The 22,553-nt window shown below is 45.9% G+C and overlaps 3 protein-coding genes across 4 annotated transcripts; all 3 read right to left on the reverse strand.

The window, feature by feature from the left end:
• Positions 1 to 5,398: 5,398 nt before the first annotated feature.
• On the reverse strand, positions 5,399 to 7,219 carry LOC108153750 (extensin). Its single transcript, XM_017283880.2, has 2 exons — positions 6,974 to 7,219; positions 5,399 to 6,896 (listed from the first exon to the last, which is right to left on the reverse strand). Exons 1-2 carry the CDS (start codon positions 6,974 to 6,976, stop codon positions 5,535 to 5,537), a joined length of 1,365 nt encoding a protein of 454 aa, XP_017139369.1. The 5' UTR covers positions 6,977 to 7,219; the 3' UTR covers positions 5,399 to 5,534.
• An 842-nt stretch (positions 7,220 to 8,061) lies between these two features.
• LOC108153367 (acetylcholine receptor subunit beta-like 1) lies at positions 8,062 to 14,869 on the reverse strand. Of its 2 annotated transcripts, XM_017283337.2 has the most exons (7): positions 14,730 to 14,869; positions 14,501 to 14,659; positions 11,356 to 11,492; positions 10,415 to 10,569; positions 9,728 to 10,172; positions 9,050 to 9,649; positions 8,062 to 8,981 (listed from the first exon to the last, which is right to left on the reverse strand). In XM_017283337.2, the coding sequence occupies exons 2-7, from the start codon at positions 14,568 to 14,570 to the stop codon at positions 8,817 to 8,819; spliced, it is 1,572 nt and encodes a 523-aa protein (XP_017138826.1). In that variant the 5' UTR covers positions 14,571 to 14,659; positions 14,730 to 14,869; the 3' UTR covers positions 8,062 to 8,816. The 2 variants fall into 2 exon arrangements, with proteins under 2 accessions (XP_017138826.1, XP_017138825.1); XM_017283336.2 differs by lacking the exons at positions 11,356 to 11,492; positions 14,501 to 14,659; positions 14,730 to 14,869 and having other exon boundaries at positions 10,415 to 11,324.
• Positions 14,870 to 18,377: 3,508 nt separating this feature from the next.
• LOC108152771 lies at positions 18,378 to 21,170 on the reverse strand. Its single transcript, XM_017282349.2, has 7 exons — positions 21,099 to 21,170; positions 20,089 to 20,668; positions 19,803 to 20,020; positions 19,608 to 19,741; positions 19,395 to 19,549; positions 19,082 to 19,323; positions 18,378 to 19,021 (listed from the first exon to the last, which is right to left on the reverse strand). The coding sequence occupies exons 1-7, from the start codon at positions 21,168 to 21,170 to the stop codon at positions 18,602 to 18,604; spliced, it is 1,821 nt and encodes a 606-aa protein (XP_017137838.1). The 3' UTR covers positions 18,378 to 18,601.
• Positions 21,171 to 22,553: the final 1,383 nt, after the last annotated feature.

Raw genomic sequence — 22,553 nt, forward strand, 5'->3', positions numbered from 1 at the left:
CACATTTATGATGGGGATATAGAAGGTTCCAAAGAAGAATTTGCTGGCTTTATTTTGGTGACCAAAAATCTGAAAGTCTTGGAGATTGTTTGAAGTTTGTTTATTGCTGATTTATGACCAGTTGCTTCTCGAACATACCCAAAAATACCCTATGAGATGCTGTAACCGATTAGAAGTGGGTTTAATTCCGACAAATTGCTGCCATAAAAGTGTAAATGAAGGTATTCCACTGAGACCACAATCTGGTGAGGCATCATCCCCAACAGCTCGATTTCATTCATGCTAGATCTAGATCGATCGGTGATGAACCGCGCCAACCCTGACACTGGAGGTAGCGGCGGCTATACCCGTTCTAGCCGTCTTCTAGCTGGCAAGACGATTTAAATGTTTATGTCTATATATACTATATAATATATATAAGCCATTCGATGCCAATTTGCACAAATGAAAATGCTGATTATTATGTGACTCTGAATCTCTGCCTAATGGCCATTAAGGGAACCTGTTTATTTGGCTTTTTTTTGTTAGTTTTATTTGGATTTTGGCAAAACGATAATGACGATGATGAGGGTTCTTGTTGCGGCCCGCCGCTCTGTCTGCCAACGCGATGGTTGTAAGATTCTTGGCCTGTTCATCTGCAGTGAGTCAATGTCTGTGGCATCGGCGCCCCATCCACTAGATACATTTGTATCTCTTGTTTGTCGATTGTGTGTCCCTTGTGTGTGTGTGTTGAACTAACTGCTATGACATTGTTTTCGATGTGGAGATGCCGTTTGCTGCGCTTTGTTTGCTCGCCAGCGTGTAAGGCCAAGGTCAAAATTTGTAAAGAGATTGTAAGCATTGGATTAACCAGTGGAGATCTACGTATCTGCTGTGTGTGTATTTTGCCTTTTCAATCGGATTGGATTGCCTTTTTGTGTTGACTCTGCGATTCTGCATTTGCATTTTGTCCAAACTGAAGATCCATTGTCACTGCGTTCGGCTACATTCGATTCGACGATGTTGCTGCTGATGTTTTGACATCTATTATGGATTGGTTTGACAAGTGCTGTCAGTGCTCAAGACACAACGACCCACATCGAGGGACGACGACTATTTGCCGTTAATAGCTTCACACCAGCAGCAGCCACACAGGCCACAGGCCACAAGACACCAGCCACCAGCCACCAGTCCGTCAGTCAGTCAGTCAGAAGCGGACAAAAATTTGCGTGACAAAGCCGCCTTCTGGGGGCTGCTTTTTGTCTGTGAATGAATCGATCGAACTGGACCGGATTGGATCGCTCGAGTGTCTTCATATTTGTCGCCTCTATGGATAGTATTTGCCATGCATCTATGCTGTGCTGTGCTGTGCGTGTCGCCTGCCTCTGATTAATGTTGGCGTTTTTGTTCGATTTTGTAATTAAATTTTAATTTTAATAGAGCATGCGAATGCCTTGGTATTATGCTAATCACTGGCGCCCACAGCCATCTGCAAATCTGCAAAGGCAATCATCCTACCTACCCCTGTGACTCCTTATCGTTGCTTTCATCCACGCACGTTTGGGCCAAACGGCTAAGCGGTATTGTTGTCTGGGCATTCATTATGGCCACGAGTGGCTGTGGCTGTGCGGCAGCGAGTAATTGCCAATTTTGGCAGCTAAACGATTTTGTTCACGCTCAAGAATCGCAACGTTTAATCAAAATATTCGCTGCTGCTGCCAATCGCCAGCAAATCGTGGTGATTGTTGTTGCTCTCAGAGATTTATTTGATTTATCTGCAACCACTTCGAATGCTCGCCAGGAAGGTTAACAGTTGTTAAACATCTATTAAGCAATTGATTAATTTATTGTTAATGCGATGCGAGCATGCGACGCCTGAATCATAGCCTGAACCTGAACCTGAACCTAGACTGCGCCCAGGGTAGGGGAGGGCTTATGTAGGGGCTAGGGGCAATGTCGGTCAATCGCATGAGGAAGTGGTGCGAGTATCAGCAAATGAATTATGCAGAAACCTATTTATTTTGCATGCAGAGCCATTAATTGAGACATCAGTTGGATTGAATCGAATTGCTTTGATTTTGTACGGAGATTCATGGGAATTTTTTTAAAAATAGATGGCGAAGGCAAAGAAGCGGTTAACCTTAAGAGGCAGAGATTTGGGAATTACAGAAACAATAGGCGGCACCTTTTCCACTAAATGATCTGTAAGGCATCACAATTATTATTTATTAAAGAGTCTCCCAATCGGTATGCTATGGAAAGCAGAGATCCCGAATAAAAGTTACGGGGCTAAAAAAATATCAAAGTCGAAAAAGGTTACCTACTTTTTTTGGAATAAGAACAGCTACACAATTTTTAAACTCAACAAACTTTTATAACCAATTTTTTTGAAATAATTGGTTTTGTACAGTTCTTTATAATTTTATAATAAAAATCATTATTCTATTTATTATGGACTTATACAAAATTATGAACAATTTTAATATAATTATAAAAAATATATCATACATTAATTGATTGGGGGCTGCTTATTATTTTTTTGATAGCATAAACCCTGCTACTTAATAAAACATAATATTATAATAAAAATAAAAAATACAAATTTAATTTATATATATTTTAAAGGAAGAGGATTCTGGGAAAAGTTACAGCTACAAATTAATGGGTTTGGTATAAAATCTTCAATTTTTATAAAAAAAAAAAATTAAGAAACATTTTTTTCAAAGTTTTGTTTGTTACTAATCAAAAATAAAAATTATTTCTGATTTTAATTATTAAAAAAAAATCAAAAATAAATTTGTATTATACAGATTATAATCCTAACGATGCCTGATGGAAAGCGAATAAATATATTTACTTAAATATAATATAACAAAATATGAATTTTGTAGAAGCTTTTTCATCCATGTATTTTGTTGAGAACCAATAAACACGACTCAAAGCTTTATCCGACTTAAAAGCTCAACTTTAAGTCTAAATCAAAGCTCCATCATAATGGCTTTCGCTTGGCTTAAAATTCAACCAAAGTACGAAATTCTCTAAAAGTATGCCTTTAATATTGTCTAAATTTTTGGCTTAATCCAAACCAAAGGCATACGTTTCTGCTGGCCACTCGTGGCTGGCTTGTGCAAGCCCACAGCCAACCAGTTGCATGCGTGAATGATTTCTGTAGTTTTTTGCCGCTCTGTACAGGCTTAACGGCTGCTCCACTTGAACATTTCATATTTCTTTGGGCCTGGGCCCCGTCTACACAAATCATCGTACGCAATGTTTGCTGGAAACCGTTTAAATGCGTTGCGAGTGCTGGCTTTTTTTTTGTACCAGACAGACAAAGACAGCAGACAAAAAAACACTACAAATATGAGAGAAGAATAGAAAGAAAAAAACCGAACAGACGAAACGATGCCAAGGGCAATTTCGCCTGTGATTGATTTACAAGAGAGTCAAGTGAAGTGGCCCGGCAAAAGGCAATGCACAAACCCATTTTGACGTGGATCACATTGCGTATGCGTAATGTGCTTTGAGTGGAGTGGAGTGGAAACAGGTGTTCGTTCTCTCCCTGCGGTCGTATGGCGTCGGCATAAATCACTCTCTGTGACTTTATTGAATGTCTATTAAGTCATAATTATAATTTGTCCATTAATAATTTCGATTAGCTGCTGTCGGAATTATTTTTGAAGAATTAATTAGAAATTTGAGATGATCGACGACGACGACGAAGAAGGTGGATGGGATGGGATGGGAATGGGAATTTCGCCCTCGGGTAAGAATTATTTTATTTGTTGGCTTGTTTTCGTATATAGAATGATTTAATATTTAATACTCGCATTTACATTTGCGTGTTGTTTGATTCGTTTGGCGGCGCGCCAATGACTACAGAACCGACAGAATATTAATAACTTGTTTGGGAAATTTACACCCGGATGGGCTCTCACAGAAACAGAAACAACGTTTGTCATCTCCCAGCGCTAGCGGGGAAGCATCTGTGAAATAAGCTAAGGTCAGCAGGTTAGGTTGATTACCTGCAAAATGAACTTGTTCTTGTTATTGATTTTCAGCTTCTATATCTAAAACTATTTCACAGATGGGGTCACCATCGAATATACATATGCATGAATCTATCTGAAAAACATCTCACTTAATTATCGAAGCACAAAGCAAACAATGCGTGGCGAATCTTTTGTCAGGCCCGAAATCTTTTCAAGTGCCACAAGTACGCGACTGCGATATGCTGTAATCATAAATCACGCAAAAAGGCAAAGAGTCTGAGTGCAGCTGCTGCAGAGAGCCGCAGCCGCGTTAACAACATAAATCACACCCAAGCCACTCGTTAAGACGTTAATCAAATGGCAATCCGTTGGGTCGGTCGGTCGGTCGGACAGCGCTAGGGCGCTAGGAGTCCGAGTTCGAGTACGAGTCCGATTCCGAGTCCAGCAATATTGAAGGCCGTTTTCGTGTAGTATGCTTATGTAATTAGTAGCATGCCCCCACGGACTGGGCAGCCCGAGCCCTATGCAACCAAGAGTGGAAAATTGTTGCACAATGCCTGCTGCTGCTGCTGCAGTTTTTCTTATTTATTTTTATATTTTTGGGCAGCCTAATGAAGTTGCCATGGCTACCAGACAATTTATTGACTAAGCGACTGACATATTGAGTAAATGACTGATGAACCCGATGACTGACTGACCGACTGACTGACAGATTGACTGACTGACTGTCTGCCGGGCGACAGCTTGTGGGAATAGAGTCGTTTGATCGGCGATCAGCGTTGATCGCTCTGCGTTGAGCGATCGATCCGCTCGTTCATATTTATTTTTTGGCTCAAACTGGGGGCACACAGACGGCTGGCACCTTGAAGGCTGCCATGTACGGAGAGCCGACTTAATGTTGCCATTGCAGTTACCGGCTATGGCTATACTTATAGCTATGGCTCTCTGGCAATTGCAGTCGTTATGGGCTTTCATATATATGTACTTATAAAAGTGCATATAGTCATAATAGGTTTATAGATTCGACATAGCATAAAGTAAACATTGGCTAACCTGAGAGAACGTTCACGGCAGCTTGAAGCTCTCGGAATTTCCGCCTGTGGAACGACGACGACGACGACGACAACTCGTCTGATTTATGGCGCCCCCGGTTTGATTGATTTGACCTACCAGCTGGACAGACCGATCGACCGACCGACCGACCATTGGAGAGATTCAGGCGGTGGTGGCCTGCGATTGCGATTGCACTTGAACCGCTGATATTTGGCCGGTGCCATCTCCCCGGCTCTAATGACCGTCGCCCGTGAATCTCCTCCTCGCCGGCGCCTGTCAGACGTAACGCCACAGAAGGCCGACAGCATCGCTTGGACATTGACCGACGAATCCCCCGAGTGAGTGATATTTATCCAACAAGTGGCTTTGGCTTTGGTTTTGGTTTTTGGTGTAGATTTGTGTCTTTTATTTGGAAATTGATCTCTTCGCGGGGAGTTTGGGGTGGGGTCCAATTTGTGGCTAAACATACGAGTACGCGTACAGAATTATACGAAAAAAAAAATCATTATAGGCCTAGAAGGTGAACGGCTTGGCAGGTTTGTTGTAGTTGTAGCCATCGGGTCCCAGGGAGCCCGCCTCCTCCTCTCCGGGGCTGGTTGGCGGTGGTCCGTACTCCTGAGTGGGTGGTGCGGGCGGTGCTGGAGGACGGGGCTGATATGTGGGTGCTGGCGGGGCGGGTGGTGCGGGTGGTGCAGGTGGGCGTGGCTGATATGTGGGTGCAGGTGGTGCGGGCGGTGCAGGTGGGCGTGGCTGGTAAGTAGGGCCGGGTGGTGGGTTATAGTCCGGAACTGGAGCCGTTGGCTGGGGCTGTGAAGGCGTCACCTCATTCTCTCCCTGTGGGGGTAGATACTCAGATCCAGGCTGTGGCTGAGGCTGAGGAGGTTGTGGGCGTGGCGGCTGTGGGCGTGGTGGTTGTGGACGAGGTGGCTGCGTTTGTGGTGGCCCATAAGATGGAGCTGGAGCTGTGGGAGCTGGTCCCGGCGGGGATGGTGGCGGCCCGTATCCGGGAGTGGGCTGTGGCTGAGGCTGAGGCTGTGGCTGCGGCCTTGGTGGTGGTCCGTATCCGGGAGTGGGTTGCGGCTGAGGCTGTGGCTGCGGCTGCGGCCTTGGTGGTGGTCCGTATCCGGGAGTGGGTTGCGGCTGAGGCTGTGGCTGCGGCTGCGGCCTTGGTGGTGGTCCATATCCGGGAGTGGGCTGTGGCTGCGGCTGCGGCCTTGATGGGGGCCCATATTCAGGTTTGGGCTGGGGCTGTGGTCTTGGCGGTGGTGGCTGTGGGCGCGGTGGTGTGGGACGAGGCTTGGGCTGATCAGGAGGCAGGTACTCCGGTCCAGGCTGTGGGGATGGGGGCTGTGGGCGTGGTGGTGGTGGCGGCTGCGTCTGGGGAGGTCCGTAAGACGGCGCTGGCTGAGTGGGCTGCGGCTGCGGTTGAGGCTGGGGCTGTGGGCGTGGCGGCTGTTTCTGTGGAGGACCATAGGATGGAGCTGGTTGTGTGGGCTGAGGACGCGGTGGTGGAGGTGGAGGTGGCTGCGTCTGGGGAGGCCCATACGAGGGCGCTGGCTGTGTGGGCTGCGGCTGAGGGCGTGGCGGCTGGGTCTGAGGCGGGCCGTACGAAGGAGCCGGTGCTGTGGGCTGAGGACGAGGTGGCGGCGGTGGCTGCGTCTGAGGCGGTCCATAGGAGGGTCCTGGCGCCGAAGGAGCTGGACCCGGTCCTATGCCCGAATCGTCGATCTCATTGCCGGAGCCAGGCGGTGGGAAGGGCACCGATGGCTGCTTGTAGTGGTAGCCGTCCTCTTGCAGATCCGTGTCCAGGTGGGAGACATCCGCGTGGACGCCGGCCGCGACGAGCAGCGCGGCCACCAGGGGCAGGAGACAGCGCTGCAACAGAGATCAGATCGGGAGGGGGGCATCAGTCAACACTTCCCGGTTCGGGCGGGTAGCTCAAGCGGACTCACCATTTCTGCTGGGTTTCCAACTGAGCTCGGATTTTCCGAGTTTTCCGAAAAAAAATATCACACACACACACTCACACGAATCGAAACGAAGCCGAAATATTACCGGTTTCGCCTGACGAGCCGTCTAGACGAGCAACAGAAAAAAAAAGAAAAGCTGGAGCTGGGACGATGCCGATGCCGATGTCGATGTCGAAGGCGGGATGCCAGCGACGTCTTCGTTGCAAAATCAGAAAATCGAATGATGCCCAAATGTTCTCCCTTGGCGCATTTATACCAAAGCCGGAGCCAGAGCCAGAGCAGCCCCTAAGCGTTGCGGCGCGGCGTTTCGGTCGGACACATGCCGAGGCTTTGAGTCAGCCAAGACGAGACTAGTTTTGGCCCAGTCGTCGTCGACACCGTCGTCGTCGTCGTCATCGTCATCGTCGTGATGCTGCAACCTTTGATGTAGCCATAGGTGAAGCTGTACATAGCCACAGCAGATATTCAGATAGATATTGTATCTGAACACGTACTGGTACTCGCGTATCTTCTGTGGTTGCTGTTGCTGTTGTTGTTGCTTGGTAATCAGCGGCGATTGTAAGTCAATAACAGCGCGTACTAGTTAGTTTTTTAGTTTTTTTAGTTTTTTAAGCTGCCTTCTGCCTTAGCCTAGGCTTTTTGTTGGTTTTTGTGTGTGATTTAATTATGAAGCCCCAGCCCCTGGCCCCCAACAACCAGGAACCTCGGGGCAACAGGGAATTCCTGGCTGTGTGTTTAGTTCATTAGTCTTACCCCTGGGCTATCTCCGGCCTCCGATTGGAGATGACAGAATTCACACACCAGCCTGTACGTGGGCGGATGATTAATGTGCGAATTTTTATGATTTTACAGTAACGCCAAAGCGGACAGCCACATATGGCCAAGATGTTTTCAGAATCGTGCTTACATAATTGGCTTCCCATTCCATAAATATCTCCCTGCATCAGCCACAACTGATTCCCATTTGAATCGACATTCCCGCAAATGGTCAATAAAATCATAGGCACTCATATACGATTTTCCGAGCGCGTAACACGCGGCGTATGCTTGATGGCAACTCAACATTTTTCTCTCTATTAATTAACTTTGCATTTTTATTGGCTTTTCGTTTGGTTTTTTTTTGTTTGTTTTGGGGTGAGGGGGGCTCTCCTTATGGTAGCTGGAGCTGTGATCGATTGTGAAGCATTTACAAATTGTGAAATTCTGTGTGATTTTCCTTTTGCTTAAATGTAAAATTGTTTTACTTAAGTTTAGGGTGACTTCAACATAACAAAGTTCTCGAAAAAAAAAACAACACATCCACTCCACCCTTGCGTGTATTATTGCACTTAAACTTAAACTCTCCGTCTAGATTTTAGTATATATGTATATTAGCTAATTTTCGTTATTAAAATTATAAAGTTACGCACAATTCCACTAGGTTGTTGTTTTGATTTAATTGTTAAACATTTGTTCTTGCTGGTTGAATAACTATTTGCATTTAGTTTTAGTTTTAGTTTTAGTTTTTAGTTAGTGTACGCGTACTCCCTCCCCTCCCCACAGAGTGCCACTTCGTCTGTGTGTGTTTGTGTGGGTGTGTGTGTGTGTTCTTTAACGCTTACGTTTACGTTAGTTAGTTGTATTAGTGTGTAATTTTGCTCAAGCCATTATTCGTTTAGTTTTCGTTTTCGTTTAATTAGTAAATTCTAAAAATCCGCTTTAATTGTTGCAATTTTCTCATTGTTTTTCTCTTCTCTTGTCTTGTCTTTTGCTTATTATTGTTGCGTTTGCAATGCTGTTAACCATTTTCAATTTGGCCCGTCCCCGAGCCGAGCTAAATGCCTCCTTACTTTCCCCTGTAGATCTCGATGATGCGATCCTGATCGACGTACTCGAAGATATGTGGGGCATCCATGAGAATGCCAACCGTGCCGGCCGTTGTCACAATAAAGAAGATGTACAACTGCAGGCGATCGATCACCATGGCCACGTACTTCCAATCCTCGCGGGTCTACACCATAGGTAGAAGATATTAAATGTACACCGATGCTGCACACACTCTGGCTGGCTCACACTCACCTGTATGTAGAGATCCTCGTTGCGCAAATGTTCGGCTATGAACTCAACCGCCTCGGTGGCCTTGCTCGCCTCGGGCGAGAGCAGAATGGAGTCGGAGGACTCGCTCTCGCGACGGCAGCCGTCGCCTAGGCCCAGCTCGGCACCGCTGTTGACCTTCCGGTTGATCTTGCAGTTCGGATGATGCAAGTCGGACAGCTCCATGACCTCCATTTTGGACTGCTTGCCACCGATGGCGCTGATATGCTTGGGCAGCTCTGCCGGCGAGCCGTACGAGGGATGCGGGTGTGCGGGCATGCTCATGCCCGGCATTTCCATCATCCAGCGGAGGCGGGTCTTCCTCGGACGCTTCATGAACAGCAGCGCCGGCAGATAGTGCAGAAACACCGAGCGTATGTACATGGGCATGCGGTGGGTGCGCGGACCGCGGAAGTTCCAGTTGATGATGATCACCGTCACCAGAATGGAGACCGTGTTCATGATGAAGGTGAACAGCAGATACTTGGCGATCAGTGGCAGCACCAGCGATGTGGGCGGCAGAATTTTCGACACGAGCAACAGGAACACAACCAGTGACAGGAGAATACTAATGCCAAGGGTTACCTGGGAAGGGAAGGAAAGGAATGGGGAAGTATCCAGATCAATATCCAGCACAGAGGGACTTTTCGCCCGTGAACCAACCTTTTCGCCCGCCTCGGCTGGCAGATAGAAGACCAGCACACAGAGGAAGGAAATCAGCACCGTGGGCAGGATCAAATTGACCGTGTAGAAGAGGGTCTTGCGCCGAATGATGATATAGAAGGTGATGTCCGTCTCGGTGGGATGGGTGCTGTCCCCGTCGTAGACATTGAGGTACGCGGGCACCTCGATGATGTCCCAGGTGCCCGACTTCCAGTAATCGGATAGATCGACAAAGTTCTTGTTGTTGTAGAGGGCCAGCGACACCTGGTCGCCGTTGAAGGTCCACGAGCCGAACTTCATGATGCAGGTCTGCTGGTCGAAGGGGAAGTAGGTGACATCGATGGTGCAGGAGCTCTGGTAGATGGCCGGCGGCACCCACAGCACCTCGCCAGTGGGATAGATGAGCACGTTGGACTTGTAGCGGACCTCGTAGTTGCCATCGGCGCTGTCGTGGGGTAGGGAATAAATGTAAATGTTAGTCTTCGGTTATATGGAAGTACGAGAAAGGTCGCCGCAAAGCTGTGGATTACTTTCGCCTACTACTTTTTTTTCTTTTCTTTTCTCATTTTTTTTTTTTCTTTTCTTTATTTGGTTGGTTAGTGTACAGAGTTGAGCGAGAGAGAGACAGAGAGAGAGAGAGAGTCTGGAGTACTAGTAACATACGTTTTATAATGGCCATTTACTCACTTATTGAAGAGCACAATGTCCGGCTTCCAAACCTTGTCGGGGGGCAGACGGAGCACCCCGATGCCGCCGTAGTCGGCCTCATCCCACTGCAGCTGGTAGTCGTACCAAACCAAACGTAACCAAACGTTTGATTTCATAATTTGATTTTTCTCATTCTTGATTCGGTTCGGTACGGTTCGGTTCGGGAATTCGTTTGTATTTTCGGTTTTTGATTGTGGTGATATCATGGTTGATGGTGGTTTTTGGTGGTTTTTGGTGGTTTTTGGTTGAGTGGTGGTTACGTGAGAGATAACGGTACGAGGACGAGTACGAGTACGAGTACGATTACGATAACGATTTGTATTGGAGATTCGAAACGAATCGAAATCGAATCGAGTTTTTGGTTGGTTTTGAGAGAGAGAGAGAGTGGGCGGGAAGGGATAGTTAAGACAATTATTTCGCATTTGGTTAACTCTTAGTTTTGTTAGTTAGTTGGTTAGTTTTGTTTGCTTGTTTAATCTTAGTTCTTTAGGGTTAGTATTCGTATTAGTATTTGGCTTGTAACTGTATTTCTTCAGCACTACGAAACATACACAAAGACAATGTCAAAGTCAAGGCAACGGTGTACGTAATTATTTACAAAGCATAAAATAAATTTTCAAAAAACAAAACTCATAAACTTTGGGATGCTTCCACGACGGCCATACCATGCCAGGCCCATTAACTTAAACATGGGCGTGGCTGGGCGGGTTGTTTGCTTGTGTTGGTGTTTGTGTGTGGGTGTGTGTCGGTGTGTGTGTGGCGTTAACGAAACTAAAGAACTTCTTGTTTAAAATACATTTACACTCTACTAATGTTAGTTTTTTTTTGTTATTTTTTTTTTATAGATATATTCTTATTATTTTATGGTTTTTTTGTTTTGTTTTTTGTTTTTGGCAAATTTGATTTTTGTGAACACTTACGACATTGATTAGCTGTACGAACGCCAAACCAAATCTTACTCCAACTTTTTGTGTCATATTCTGTACGGGTCGTATGAGTTTATTGTAGCCTCGAAAGAGGTCACGCACCAGGCGCTCTTCATCTTCGGATGCACTGACTAAAAAAACACAAAAACAAAAGAGAACCGAGGGGAATCCAAAACAAATAGTCAACGAAAGGCGGTTAACGAAACAGATTTGCCAGAAATCGGGGGAGAGAAAGATATAGACAGAGAATAAATAATAAATCAAAAATGAAATCAAAGATTTAACGAAAATCAGGAGAGTACAGAGAAACGAAAGAAACGGAACGGATGAGCAAAGTTGTTGTATTTTTTGTTTTTAGTTTTCTTGGTTTTTTTTTTGTTTAAATTTAATTTTTCATTTTTGAAAGGGGCTTAGGATGATTATAGCTTAGACAGAGATAGAGTTAGGCAGAGAGACAGAGAGAGAGAGAGACAATGTGAGAAGGAGAGAGCGAGAGAGACTGAGAGAGCGAGAGAGAGACAGATAGTACAGAGACAGAGAGACAGAGAGACAGAGAGAGAGAGAGAGACATTTCACCGATTCTTCATCATCTTCTTCTTTAGCAACTTGGAATTTTTGGAATTTTGATTTTGGAAAAAGTTAAACAAAAATGGACGAGACATGAGTACCGCTTATTTTTTGTTTGGTTTTTGGTGGTGGTTGGGTGGTGGTGCTGCAAGTGTGGCATGTTGCTGTTGCTGTTGTTGTGGCTGTGGTTGTTGTTGTGATGGTTCTTGGCCTACGTTGCATATACGCCGCATTCGGAGGCACTTCCATTAAACAAGAACTATGCGAGGGTGTCCTCCCCCACATAGTGGCTGCTTTAATGCAAATGCCTCTCGCTTTTGGTGGTTCTTACAGTCCTAGAGTCCTAAATTGTACTACGATAACAGGATAACACGATAACACAGCTAGCGATAACGATATCAACAAGGTGCTTAACGATGTGCAACACTTATACTTGGGTCCCCGCCCCCTTTAGAGACTTAAGAGATCCTAAGGACCTAGCAGGGGATTCCCTTTCTAACTAAAGTGGGAAAGAGACGTCTATATTCCGGTAATCCGTTGTTTTCCTTCTTCTTTTTTTTGTCTTCGCCGACAGCTGAGTAAAGTTTATCCTCAAACTTTATCCGAAAGCTTTGTGTCCTTGAGATAGAGAGAGAGAGAGCGGAAAGCTCTTTTTGGGATGCTGGCTGCTGGCTGCTGGCTGGCTCTCACACTTCTCGCCTGCGTGTGTGTGTGACCGGGTTATCCTTGCCGCCTGCCTGTGTGCGTGAGCGTGTGCGTGTATATATGTGGAGCACACGTGTGTCTACTGCCGTGTGAGTGAGTGGAGTTGTTTTTTTTCTTGCTGTTGTTGTTGAAACTCCTTTCTGGAGTTGCACTTTACGGCTAGGTGAATGGGTGGGGGGGGGGGGGGGGGGGGGGTAGGGCGGTCTGATGGGGGTGGCTGGATGTTCATACCGATACTATGTATATGATTTTATGTGGGTGCGTAGTGTGTGTGTGCGTATGTGTGTGTGTTGAGTGGGTGTTTGTGTGTATATGTACTATATTCATTATATACCAAAAAGAGAGCTCTAGACACTAAGTACGCCTCGTTTTCAGGGTTCTATTGCGAGTTCTACTTCTTTTTTAGCCTAACGAGTAGTATACCTTTTTTCTTGGACTGCTCAGAAGAGAAGGAGTATGAATTAAGATTCGGCAGTTGATACAGAAATCTTCATATATATATATATATATATACATATATAGATAGTATATATATTGTTTGTTGTATATATGCATTTCATTAACTGAAATCAGTAATTTTTTCTTGGTTAATATCGGTTAAGTTTTTGTTTTGTGGTTGATCTTTTTTTGGTTGTTGTTCATTTCAGTTGCGATTTCATCCTGCGGCTGTGGCTGTGTCCCTCAAGGACCTTGTGGTAGCCCTTAATACGGTGAATAGTCAGGGGGGTGGGATTAAGGGGGGACTTAGATGGATGGGCTTGGAGAAATGTATAATTACAAAAGGCAGAAATAGCTAAGGAGGATATAGTACTTATATATAGACAGAGACAGAGAGAGAGAGAGGCAGAGAGAGGCAGAGAGAGACAGAGAGAGAGAGAGGCAGAGGGAGTACGGATATATAGGTGTACTGAAAGTGAATAGTTTTTTATAGTCTTGGCTATATATAGTAGGGTACAGAAGTTTACAGTTGTCGAGCATTATACGGAGAGAGAGAGAGAAAGGGAGAGCAAGAGCAAGAGCAGGAGAGACAAAGACAGAGAGAGAGCAGAGATATGCAGTTCTATAGAAGAAGATCTATTCTTAAGGGGCAGCACTCAACTGCTTTCTTGTGCGGGTGGTGGTGGTGGGTGTGCTACTAAGGAGAGTTCTACGATAGATTATATGGAATATATATATACTATATAGTTTGATATAGAGTTAGTTAATGACTAGCGCAGTTTTGTGAGTTTGTTTATAATTTTCTCGTATTTTTTTTTCGTAGGCAGCGCTGCAGCAGCGTCGCTTTGGCAGTTTCTCCAAGTCTCATTTGTATTCATTTTGTCGGGGATCTATTCTCAGGCATTCTCAGGCGTTCGATGGTTCGTGTGGCGGTTTCTGTTATTCTTTTTTCTGTTTTCTGGTCTCTGGCTGTTGTTTCTGGTGGTTCTGGTTCTGGTTCTTGGTTGGTTGTGGGGTTGTGGTGTTGAGAGGCTGAGATGTACAATAAGGGAGCAGCGGTCCGCGGCATGAGGCTGGCGGTGGCAGTGGCGGTGGTGGTGGTGGTTGGTTGTTGGCCAAAATGAGAGCTTGGAGAACTTGTTAAGGCGGCGCTGCCAGCGCAAGTTTGTTAAATTTAAGAAAAAAATCAAATCATTGCTGTAAAAATTTGTTAGCTAGCTAAGAGAGAGAGAGAGAGAGAGAGAAAGAGAGATAGTTTTTCTTTTGTTTTTTTGCGGAAGGGGTTGGATTTTATAGAAACGGTTAGCAGAGTTTTAACAGAGTTTTTCCTTTGGCCTTTTTCGCGAGTTTTTCATTACATAACAGGGCCCCAGCCCGGAAATTGGGGCAGAGTTGGCGCCGCCCCCTCTCGGCCCCGCAACGTACGTACCTGCGGCAATGGCCAGGAGCCCCAGGATGCCGTAGAGCAGCCATGATCTGCTTTTGCTGGTGCAATCCATGGTAATCCGCTTTTCCGCTTTTCCTGCACTTACAACTGCAACCAGGACATGACTGATGCTGGATGGATGAATGGAGTCCACGCCCCGAACTGCAGACACACAAAGAACAGCAGCCTTAGAGCTGGTGGAACTCTTCTTTGAAAAGGTTATGCACTTCACCTTTAGGCCAGAGCTGAGCGCTTTGATTATCTATTAATTAATGGACCAATTTTCACAAGGCTTTTCCGAATTTTCCTCAAGAGCTCTGCGCTGCTCTGACTGGAGCAGGTCCGGTTGGGTGCGGATTAAGAACTCTACTTCGGGATTCTGGATAAAAATCAATGGGCCTGCGACTGTGAGGCGCGCAGCAGCCGAATGGCAGGGCCACGGCGCAGGCGTCGACTCGGATGCTGAAATTCCGGATAAAAGAGAGCACCCAAAATCAAAATCAGCACCCTCTCCCTTATCCAAGGGGTGGCTGCTCTCTCTCTCTCTCTCGCTGGCTATCTCCGTCCCGTCCTCTCCCTTTGTTAGTTTGTAAACAAAGGCCGCAACAGCTGTTGGATGCTGACATGTGCTCTGACCCGACAGGGATGCCACCCGCCCTCAAAAAAGAAGTTCCGCCACAGTGCCTGCGAAAAGTACACTGTACTTTGTATGGCTTCCGCCATCGGATCTGTGTGTTCCTAATTGTGTTATAAACTTGGATATTAAATTAATTATGGCACAACACTTGAGCCTATAAATTAAGCAAACAACAAAAACACACACACACACACAAGCAACGCCTCAAAAGGTCATGTGGGCGTGGCGCTTAATTTGTTATTTCATAGTTGTTGTTGTAGTTGTTTTTTCTATGATATGTTGCGCCTAATTACTGACGAATATCATTAGCAGGCCGCAGTTCCTCATGGCGCCTGAATGATTCAAATAGAATGCACAAAAGGTTAAGGGAATTACATCATTAACAAGCTTAAGGTTTACTCTGGGATTCAGGGAGGAAGCCAAACAGTTCATGTTCGATGGCATTGGTCACAGTTTGGAAACTTTGGCTATTCTTTCGTGACTCTGGAACTGTCAGCACTTGTCCGTCCGGCAGCCTTAATTACACAAATTACAATATTACGCAGTCCGTTTGAAGGCAGCACTTCCGTGTAACGATTTGAATAGTTTTCATGGATAGAGGAGGCGGCGGAGACCCAAAGCAAACGCTTAAAGATTCTTGCCACAATGGTAAAGGCAGTGGAAAAAGATATAGATACAGCCAAAAGGAAAACATTATGCATGCCATATAAAGCTTCGCGCTAGACGTTTGGTAATGAAAGCATATTTTTGCATTGCTGATGCAAAAGTTACCTTTTGCCTGCCTGATGATGGTGACGACGACGATGGCGATGGCGATGGCGATGGTGATGATGATGATGATGATGTTGATGATTTTCATGTGCGCATGACAGCGCAATACAATGCAAGCGAAAGACCCAGGCCACGAACGTGCAAAAGTTATGAGACATCATGTGGCAGTGCGACTGGCGTCAGCAAAAAAACACTGTAAGGTCGCTGCCTCACAGCGCATAAAAAGCAGCATTTTGAAGCCTTTGTGTCGGTGTCGGAGTCGGAGTCGGAGTCGTCGCAAGCCGGGGCTGCCGCAATTTGGGTGCCATTTTGGTGTCACCAAAGCGGCATCCACATGCAGCCAGCAGCCAGCAGCCACCTCATCATCGCCAGCTCCTACAGCTGTAAGTATTTCTCCTATTTTTTGCAGTTCGGCTAGCGATAAAATCAATGGCAAACGCCAACGCAAATTACATCAAATTAATTTCTGTATTTTCATAAATTATTTTGGCTGCATTCAATTGAAACACTTTTGGCCGGGTCGCCGTCGCAGCCGCCGCCCTCAAGGTCGCCTCTCAGCCGCGAAACGTGCCCGAGATGGACCCTCAGCGATGGCCTAGATGCCTGGTAGTTGAGCGGAGAAATCTCTTTTCATAACTATTGCCCCACTGGGCGGGGCATGTTGAGGCATTTTAATATTTTGGGGATGTTTTGGAATGTGAATTTTCTGCGATTCAATTAGTTGTGTGTTTGTGTTTTGCTTAGCAGCGTTTTTAAACTGCAATTAATCATAAATGAGCAAAGGCGGAATCCATAAAGGCGTCACGGCACATTGTATGCAAAATTGTGTGCGAAAAATATAATTTAATATCATAAACATTTGGATTGTCTGCTCTGGCGAGTTCTTTTGTTTCTGGTGTTTGCATGTTTGTTTTCTCAGGTGTACGCCATAGCCAAATAAATTAATTAGTCAAAGCAATTTTTGACACCAGCTACTGGCTGGTGGCTTCTGGCTGGTGGTTCCGTGTTAATTTTTACACTCAAGAACCACCGAGAAGCGCTGGCCAAACGCCCAAAATGAGGCGTCAGCCCATCGAGAAAATTTCACAATTAGCAGAGTGGCTGTGCGGCTGTTGTTGTGGCTGTGGCAGTTGCACTGACTGGCAGTTGGGTAATATTAAAAGTCCTCAACCATATTAACACTTTGGGCAATGTTTTGCGGCACGCCGCAGTCGAAAATTTGTGTCAGCAGCAGCATCAGCAGCAGCAGCAGCAGCAGCCCCATGGCAGAAGCGGCCAACAGCGGCAGCAACCAACAAATGAAAATCATGCGGCAAAGCGCACGACCGACAAAAAACCGTCACAATAAATAAATCTCCAGCAAATCCATGACAAGCACAGCACACAAAAAACTGAACGGGCATGTCAATGGCTGGGGCATGGCATGCCATATCCATGGCCCATGAGGAAGTGCCCCGACAAGTGGCACAAGCCAAGATGGCGTTTCCTTATGCCCCCCACATGGGGCAGCATAAAATGAGACAGACGACAGCCAGACGCACGCCTCCCGCATCCCCTGCTAAACGGCACACAGTGGCACATCAGCCGAAAAGAGGTGGCAAAACTCATTTTCTGAGTGAGCAGCTGATAGAGGATTTTTAAGGCTTTCGAAAATGGAAACATTGAGACAATCGGACATCACTCTGCATCTTTCAGATCGAAAAAAAAGTAAACTATCTATCGTATGATTCATGTTTGGTCTCTGTTTTAAGGTGTACTTATTGTTAACATTTTTCAATAAAGAAATTGGCTTTTTGGAAAGACTTCTAGAGAAATCTTGATTCCTCAAACTATGAATTTTTTGTGTATATTTCAAAAATAATCCCCAGAGCCCACCTCGAAATTTTTTTTAATACTCTTCGAATATTTATTAGCCTTTATCTGTGCAACTACCGCAACAGAGCTATGGAGAGCGATCTGTGTGACGACCTCAAGAAGATACAAACAATAGACCAACATTTAAAATAAAAAAAAATTTTTAGTTGATATCATATTTATAAAATCAAATTAAGTTACAAATTAAATATAAAATTATTATCTATAGGTAAATTGACCACGAACAAATTTGTATCTAAGCAAATTAAGCATGCACTGGCAACAGAGTTCAACTTTGACAATGCATTGTACAGCTTATAGACATCGTAGCACTGAGTTTTCGTGCAGACTGAATTTCGAAAGATTTTCCTTTCAAGTGCGGTTTATTGTATGAAGATGTCTTCATTTGTTCAGAAGTTATTAATTTAGCAAGCTGAAAGGCCGAAGGCCGAATGTGGCATTCCTTGCATTTCGTAGAATGTAGATGTAAGAGTAATGTAGCAGTTTGAAGAATGTACGTAGAATGGATGTACGATTCATGTAGCTGTATGTAAAATGCATGTCGAAGCTGAAATTGTTGCGTACTTTTGGGAGGCCGGGCAGAATTCATTAGGGGCGTTACTTTGAAACCAATTTTGGGGACAACCGTTTGTTTATTTTACCATTTTTATTATCGAAATGATGCTTTTGCATTGGCGAAATCGAAACTTAAAATTATAACGAAAAACCTAAGAAAATACTACAAAAAAAACTTAATTTAATCTACAATCTAAGAGCGAACAGAACATGGTTGGACATAAACTATATACACAATCTTACGCTCAAAGCGAAAGCCAAGCAAATCAATCGATTTGACCTTTGTGCGCTATGTAGGAGTCGTAGAGCGTCGACTCCTTGCGCCGCTTCAGCCGCGAGCAGGCAATGAATAGCGTCACCGTCAGCACACAAAGCAGGGCTGAGCCAGCGGCGGTCAGCGCTGAGAAGGTCGAGGTCTTCAGGCAGGTCTGGTGCGGCCCTGGGGGCTTTGTCTGGCGATGGGCATAGACATCATCGCCATCGTTTTCACCCTCCTGCAGCACGCGCAGCGACTGGAACAGGTTCACGTTCTCCGAGAGCGAAGTCTGCGTGGAGGGACTCTCCGTGGTGGCGGTGGCGGCGTCTCCATCGACGGACAATGGAGGGAGAGAGAGATTCGTGGCCGTCATGTTGGAGGTGTCGCGCTTAGTGACCGCCTTCAGGTTGCGCCAATGACAGGGCTGACTCTGCAAGGGATCAGATCAGCAATGAGCCATCTTCTGGATATAGTCTGACATCCAACTTACCGGACAACGTCCGTGGCACATGCGGACGTCACACTCAATGTAGAGGGCTGGGGAGCCAGTGAACCGAAAGGTTTTCATGTACGCATACACCTGTGTCTCGTAGACGCCCGCATCGGACCAGGAGCCCCTGAAGCGTGAGATGAGCTTGTCATCTACCGGACAGCCATGCTGATCGATGAGCTGTATCCGCTTGTTGGCGCCATTGTGTGCGTAGCAATCGTTGACCACAATGTCAAAGCCATCTGTGGATCGATCGCACGATAACCATTGAGCCATGATATATTCGCACTTGATATGGACTCTAAATACTCACCGTACTTGCTCCTCATGTAGATGATCAGGGTCAGGGGATCGCCCACTCGCACCGGCCCCGTCACGCGGGGTCCACCAATGCCGTAGCCATTCTGGATTTCCATATAGCATTCGGGTGGACTCAGTGTGAAGACCACAGGATTGCCAGTGGCCACCCTGGGGGAGCGGAGAAAATCAGTTTAGAATTTCACGGAGGGTGAATGGATCTACGTACTCCACATCTAGAAAGGGAAACGTCACCGTCTTCCAGAAGTCGTAGCCATACTCGCACGTGACCTTAAAGTGCTCATCGTACTCCTCCTCAATCAGTGGATTATATTGTACCGTCACCGTGTTCCACATAAAGTTCTAATTGGAAAATAAAGAATGTGATTTATAAATGGTTTTCCTTTCAAGTAAAGGTGCGTACTGTTGGATTCTTGCGACTCTCCTCCTGCAGGGAGTTCTTGCCCAGTGTGCCACAACGATTCAATTGAATGTAGAACTCGTAATAGTCCCGACCCGAGCCATTGATGTACATGCAGTCCGGATCGTAGGCATAGCCCGCAGAGTAGAGCAGTCCACTGAAGGAGCCATTAAAGCCAATGCGTATTTTCATGTAGTCGTCCTGGCACTCCGCTTCAATGTCTATTTGGAGGAAGAGCAGAAACTAAGGGAGGATCTTAACCACTAAAAGGAGGGCGACTTCAACTTACGTTGCACTCTAGTGCTGTTGTGGAGAAACTGATGACCCGCGTATTCCTGATCCCAGTACTCCTCGTGCCATTTGTTGCCCTCATAGGGCGGCGCATGATAGCCGGCACTTCCTGTCGGAGCTCCACTAGAATCTACGCCCGTGGACCCATAGTCCAGGTGAACAGGATGTCCAATGCGATGCGGTATATAGCCAGAGGAGTCCGGTACATGGTCGGGCACATCATGATGCAGCTTGTTGCGCTCCACGGCGACGCTGCTGCGGTTGCGGACGTCCTTGGGGAACTTTTTGGGGCCGGCCAGGCCGGCGCGCTTGGACAGCTTCGAGGCCTGTGTGGTGGGTCCCGAAATATACGATTTGGAGGAGATGCCCACCAGCTCCTGCTGCGCCTCCGCTCCAGTGGCCAGAGGGCGAGTCCCAGTCGCTGTTCTGGACGTTGGAGTCGTGGTCTGAATGCGGCCCTTGAAGCTGCGTAGAGGTGGCGCCACCGTGTGTGGAGGAGCCGATGTGGTGGTGGCCACTGCAGCCGTTTTGCTCACCACCGAGTAGTCTGTACTCTGTTCCAGGCCGCTGATGGGTTGCTGCAAGAAAGAAGTGCCCAAGAGAGAGAAGTGCGTCAGGCCGGGCACGTGGGGCGTATACGCAATGCGATAAATCACTCGGCTCGAGTTTGTGTCCCAAGTCTTTGGTTTTTATGAGCCCCGCACAACGAAAAGTGCTGCATCAGCAGAAGAGGCTAGGCAACAGCCACAAAGCCACATAATTTTTGGCCAGGCAGACAAAGCCTCTCTTCCGCTCGCAGTCGGTCGATACGCAATCTGCATTAGAGCAGAGAGCATATCCGTTAGACAGGCGGGCCAGCGATTGGCCAACGATTGGTTACGGTTCATGTGGCCTAATCAGGAAGTTCATTCTAAGAACTGTTAAATAGATTAGATTCCCCATCTAGGCTTGGGCAATGCCCCTCCGACTTGGGCAACAAACCGAGCGAACAGGTGAAAGGTTCCTTACCTGCACTTCAATCAGCAGCAGCAGCCAGAGCCCCAACAGCAGCGGTTGCATCGGCAATCTGCACATCTTCATGTCCGTTGATCAACTGCAAAATCAGAATCGGAAAAGAAATAGGAATAGGAATCGGAATAGAAATAGAAATAGGAATCATAATCATAATCATCGTCATGGTTGCTGCATGGTTGATGCTGACCTTGCTAGTGGTCACTCAAGTGTTGTGTGTTGTGTGTGTCTTGCCGGTGTTACACCAAATGCGTAGAGGCAGGAAGGAAGTTTGTGGTTCATAAATTAATTGTGGCCAATGTTTCAGATGAGTGTTGCACGAGCAAGAAAATCTTACAGAACGCCCATACTCAAATGCTCTTTTTATGGCCTTTTGAATTGAATCTTTGGATTGTCTAAGATGGCAAGAAGCGCTGCCCTTCTGTATACACTGTGGATTCGTTTCTATTTAGATTGCCTTTTATCTGTGCCTTGGCTTCTGTCTGAAAAGAGCCCGGACTTGCTGCTGTGTTAGGGTATAGCTTTGCTATCAATGTCGCTGGAACTATAGTTCCACCAGAACAATGACATCTCCTCTGTCTCTTTTCCCCTCCATCTCCCGCCTGTGAGGTGTATCTGCGTATCTGTATCTGCGTTCTCTGTCTGTCAGGCGTTAAGGTCAAAGGCATAAAACTGTCATCCGTTTAATTATGAAGAAGAACCCCCGACTAGAAGACTTTGCTTAAACTTGGATTACATTTTAATGAATGATGTACATTGTACATTGTACATTGTACATTGACGCCCCCTTCCTCCCACTGTTGTGGCTGTACCCTTCACCCACCAAAATGCTTGGCTGCGCTTTACGCTTAGCTGTAAAAACGCACGCCGTTTGCTTAATTGTTGTTATAATTACTCCAACTTCTTCTTGTTTTTTTGTTGGATTTATGGTTTTTTATTGTTTTTTTCTCTTTGCCTCTCTGTTATGCAATAGTTGGATGGTGCTTCTTCGTCTTGTTGGGTTTTTTGGTTTCGGTTTTTGGCTTTCATTATTTATTGTAGCTGTTGTTGTGTTTTGTGGGTGTCCGTCTTTGTGGTGGTTTTCTGCTTGCTCCTACACTTGGCTTTTATAATTATAGTTAATCGCATTGGTCTGACCTTGAGCCGTTTTCTTGCCACCACTTTGCCTCCGCCTTTTGCTGGTTAACTGCATTAAAAGCACCTGCCTAACGGTACCCAAATAAACGTTATCGACTCGTGCTGAAGCCGGCTTAAGGCGTTTGACATTTGGTTTATCGAAAGAGATAAGGTTGCCCCTTGAAGGTGATAGGAGTATAGCAAAGTTCTCAAAATGTTATACTCTTTTGATTGAAAGGATTGTGGGACTTGATAGACTCTAGTTTTAATCCGATTTTGGTGTAGTTTTGTACAGAAACTATCATTTTATATGAAATCCAAGATATGTATGTAAGC

Source organism: Drosophila miranda, chromosome XR (genome assembly GCF_003369915.1).
Source record: "Drosophila miranda strain MSH22 chromosome XR, D.miranda_PacBio2.1, whole genome shotgun sequence".
Classification (NCBI taxonomy): domain Eukaryota; kingdom Metazoa; phylum Arthropoda; class Insecta; order Diptera; family Drosophilidae; genus Drosophila; species Drosophila miranda.

Coding starts and splice junctions, on each gene's coding strand:
- LOC108153367 (XM_017283336.2), bottom strand. CDS start 10,857: ATGCGAAATAATTGTCTTAACTATCCCTTCCCGCCCACTCTCTCTCTC. Junction 9,650..9,727: donor CAGCCGAGGCGGGCGAAAAG/GTTGGTTCACGG, acceptor TTCCCTTCCCAG/GTAACCCTTGGCATTAGTAT. Junction 8,982..9,049: donor ACGAGGATCTCTACATACAG/GTGAGTGTGAGC, acceptor CCTATGGTGTAG/ACCCGCGAGGATTGGAAGTA.
- LOC108152771 (XM_017282349.2), bottom strand. CDS start 21,170: ATGAAGATGTGCAGATTGCCGATGCAACCGCTGCTGTTGGGGCTCTGG. Junction 19,742..19,802: donor AGAGTCGCAAGAATCCAACA/GTACGCACCTTT, acceptor TTTTCCAATTAG/AACTTTATGTGGAACACGGT. Junction 19,550..19,607: donor TTTCCCTTTCTAGATGTGGA/GTACGTAGATCC, acceptor CCGCTCCCCCAG/GGTGGCCACTGGCAATCCTG.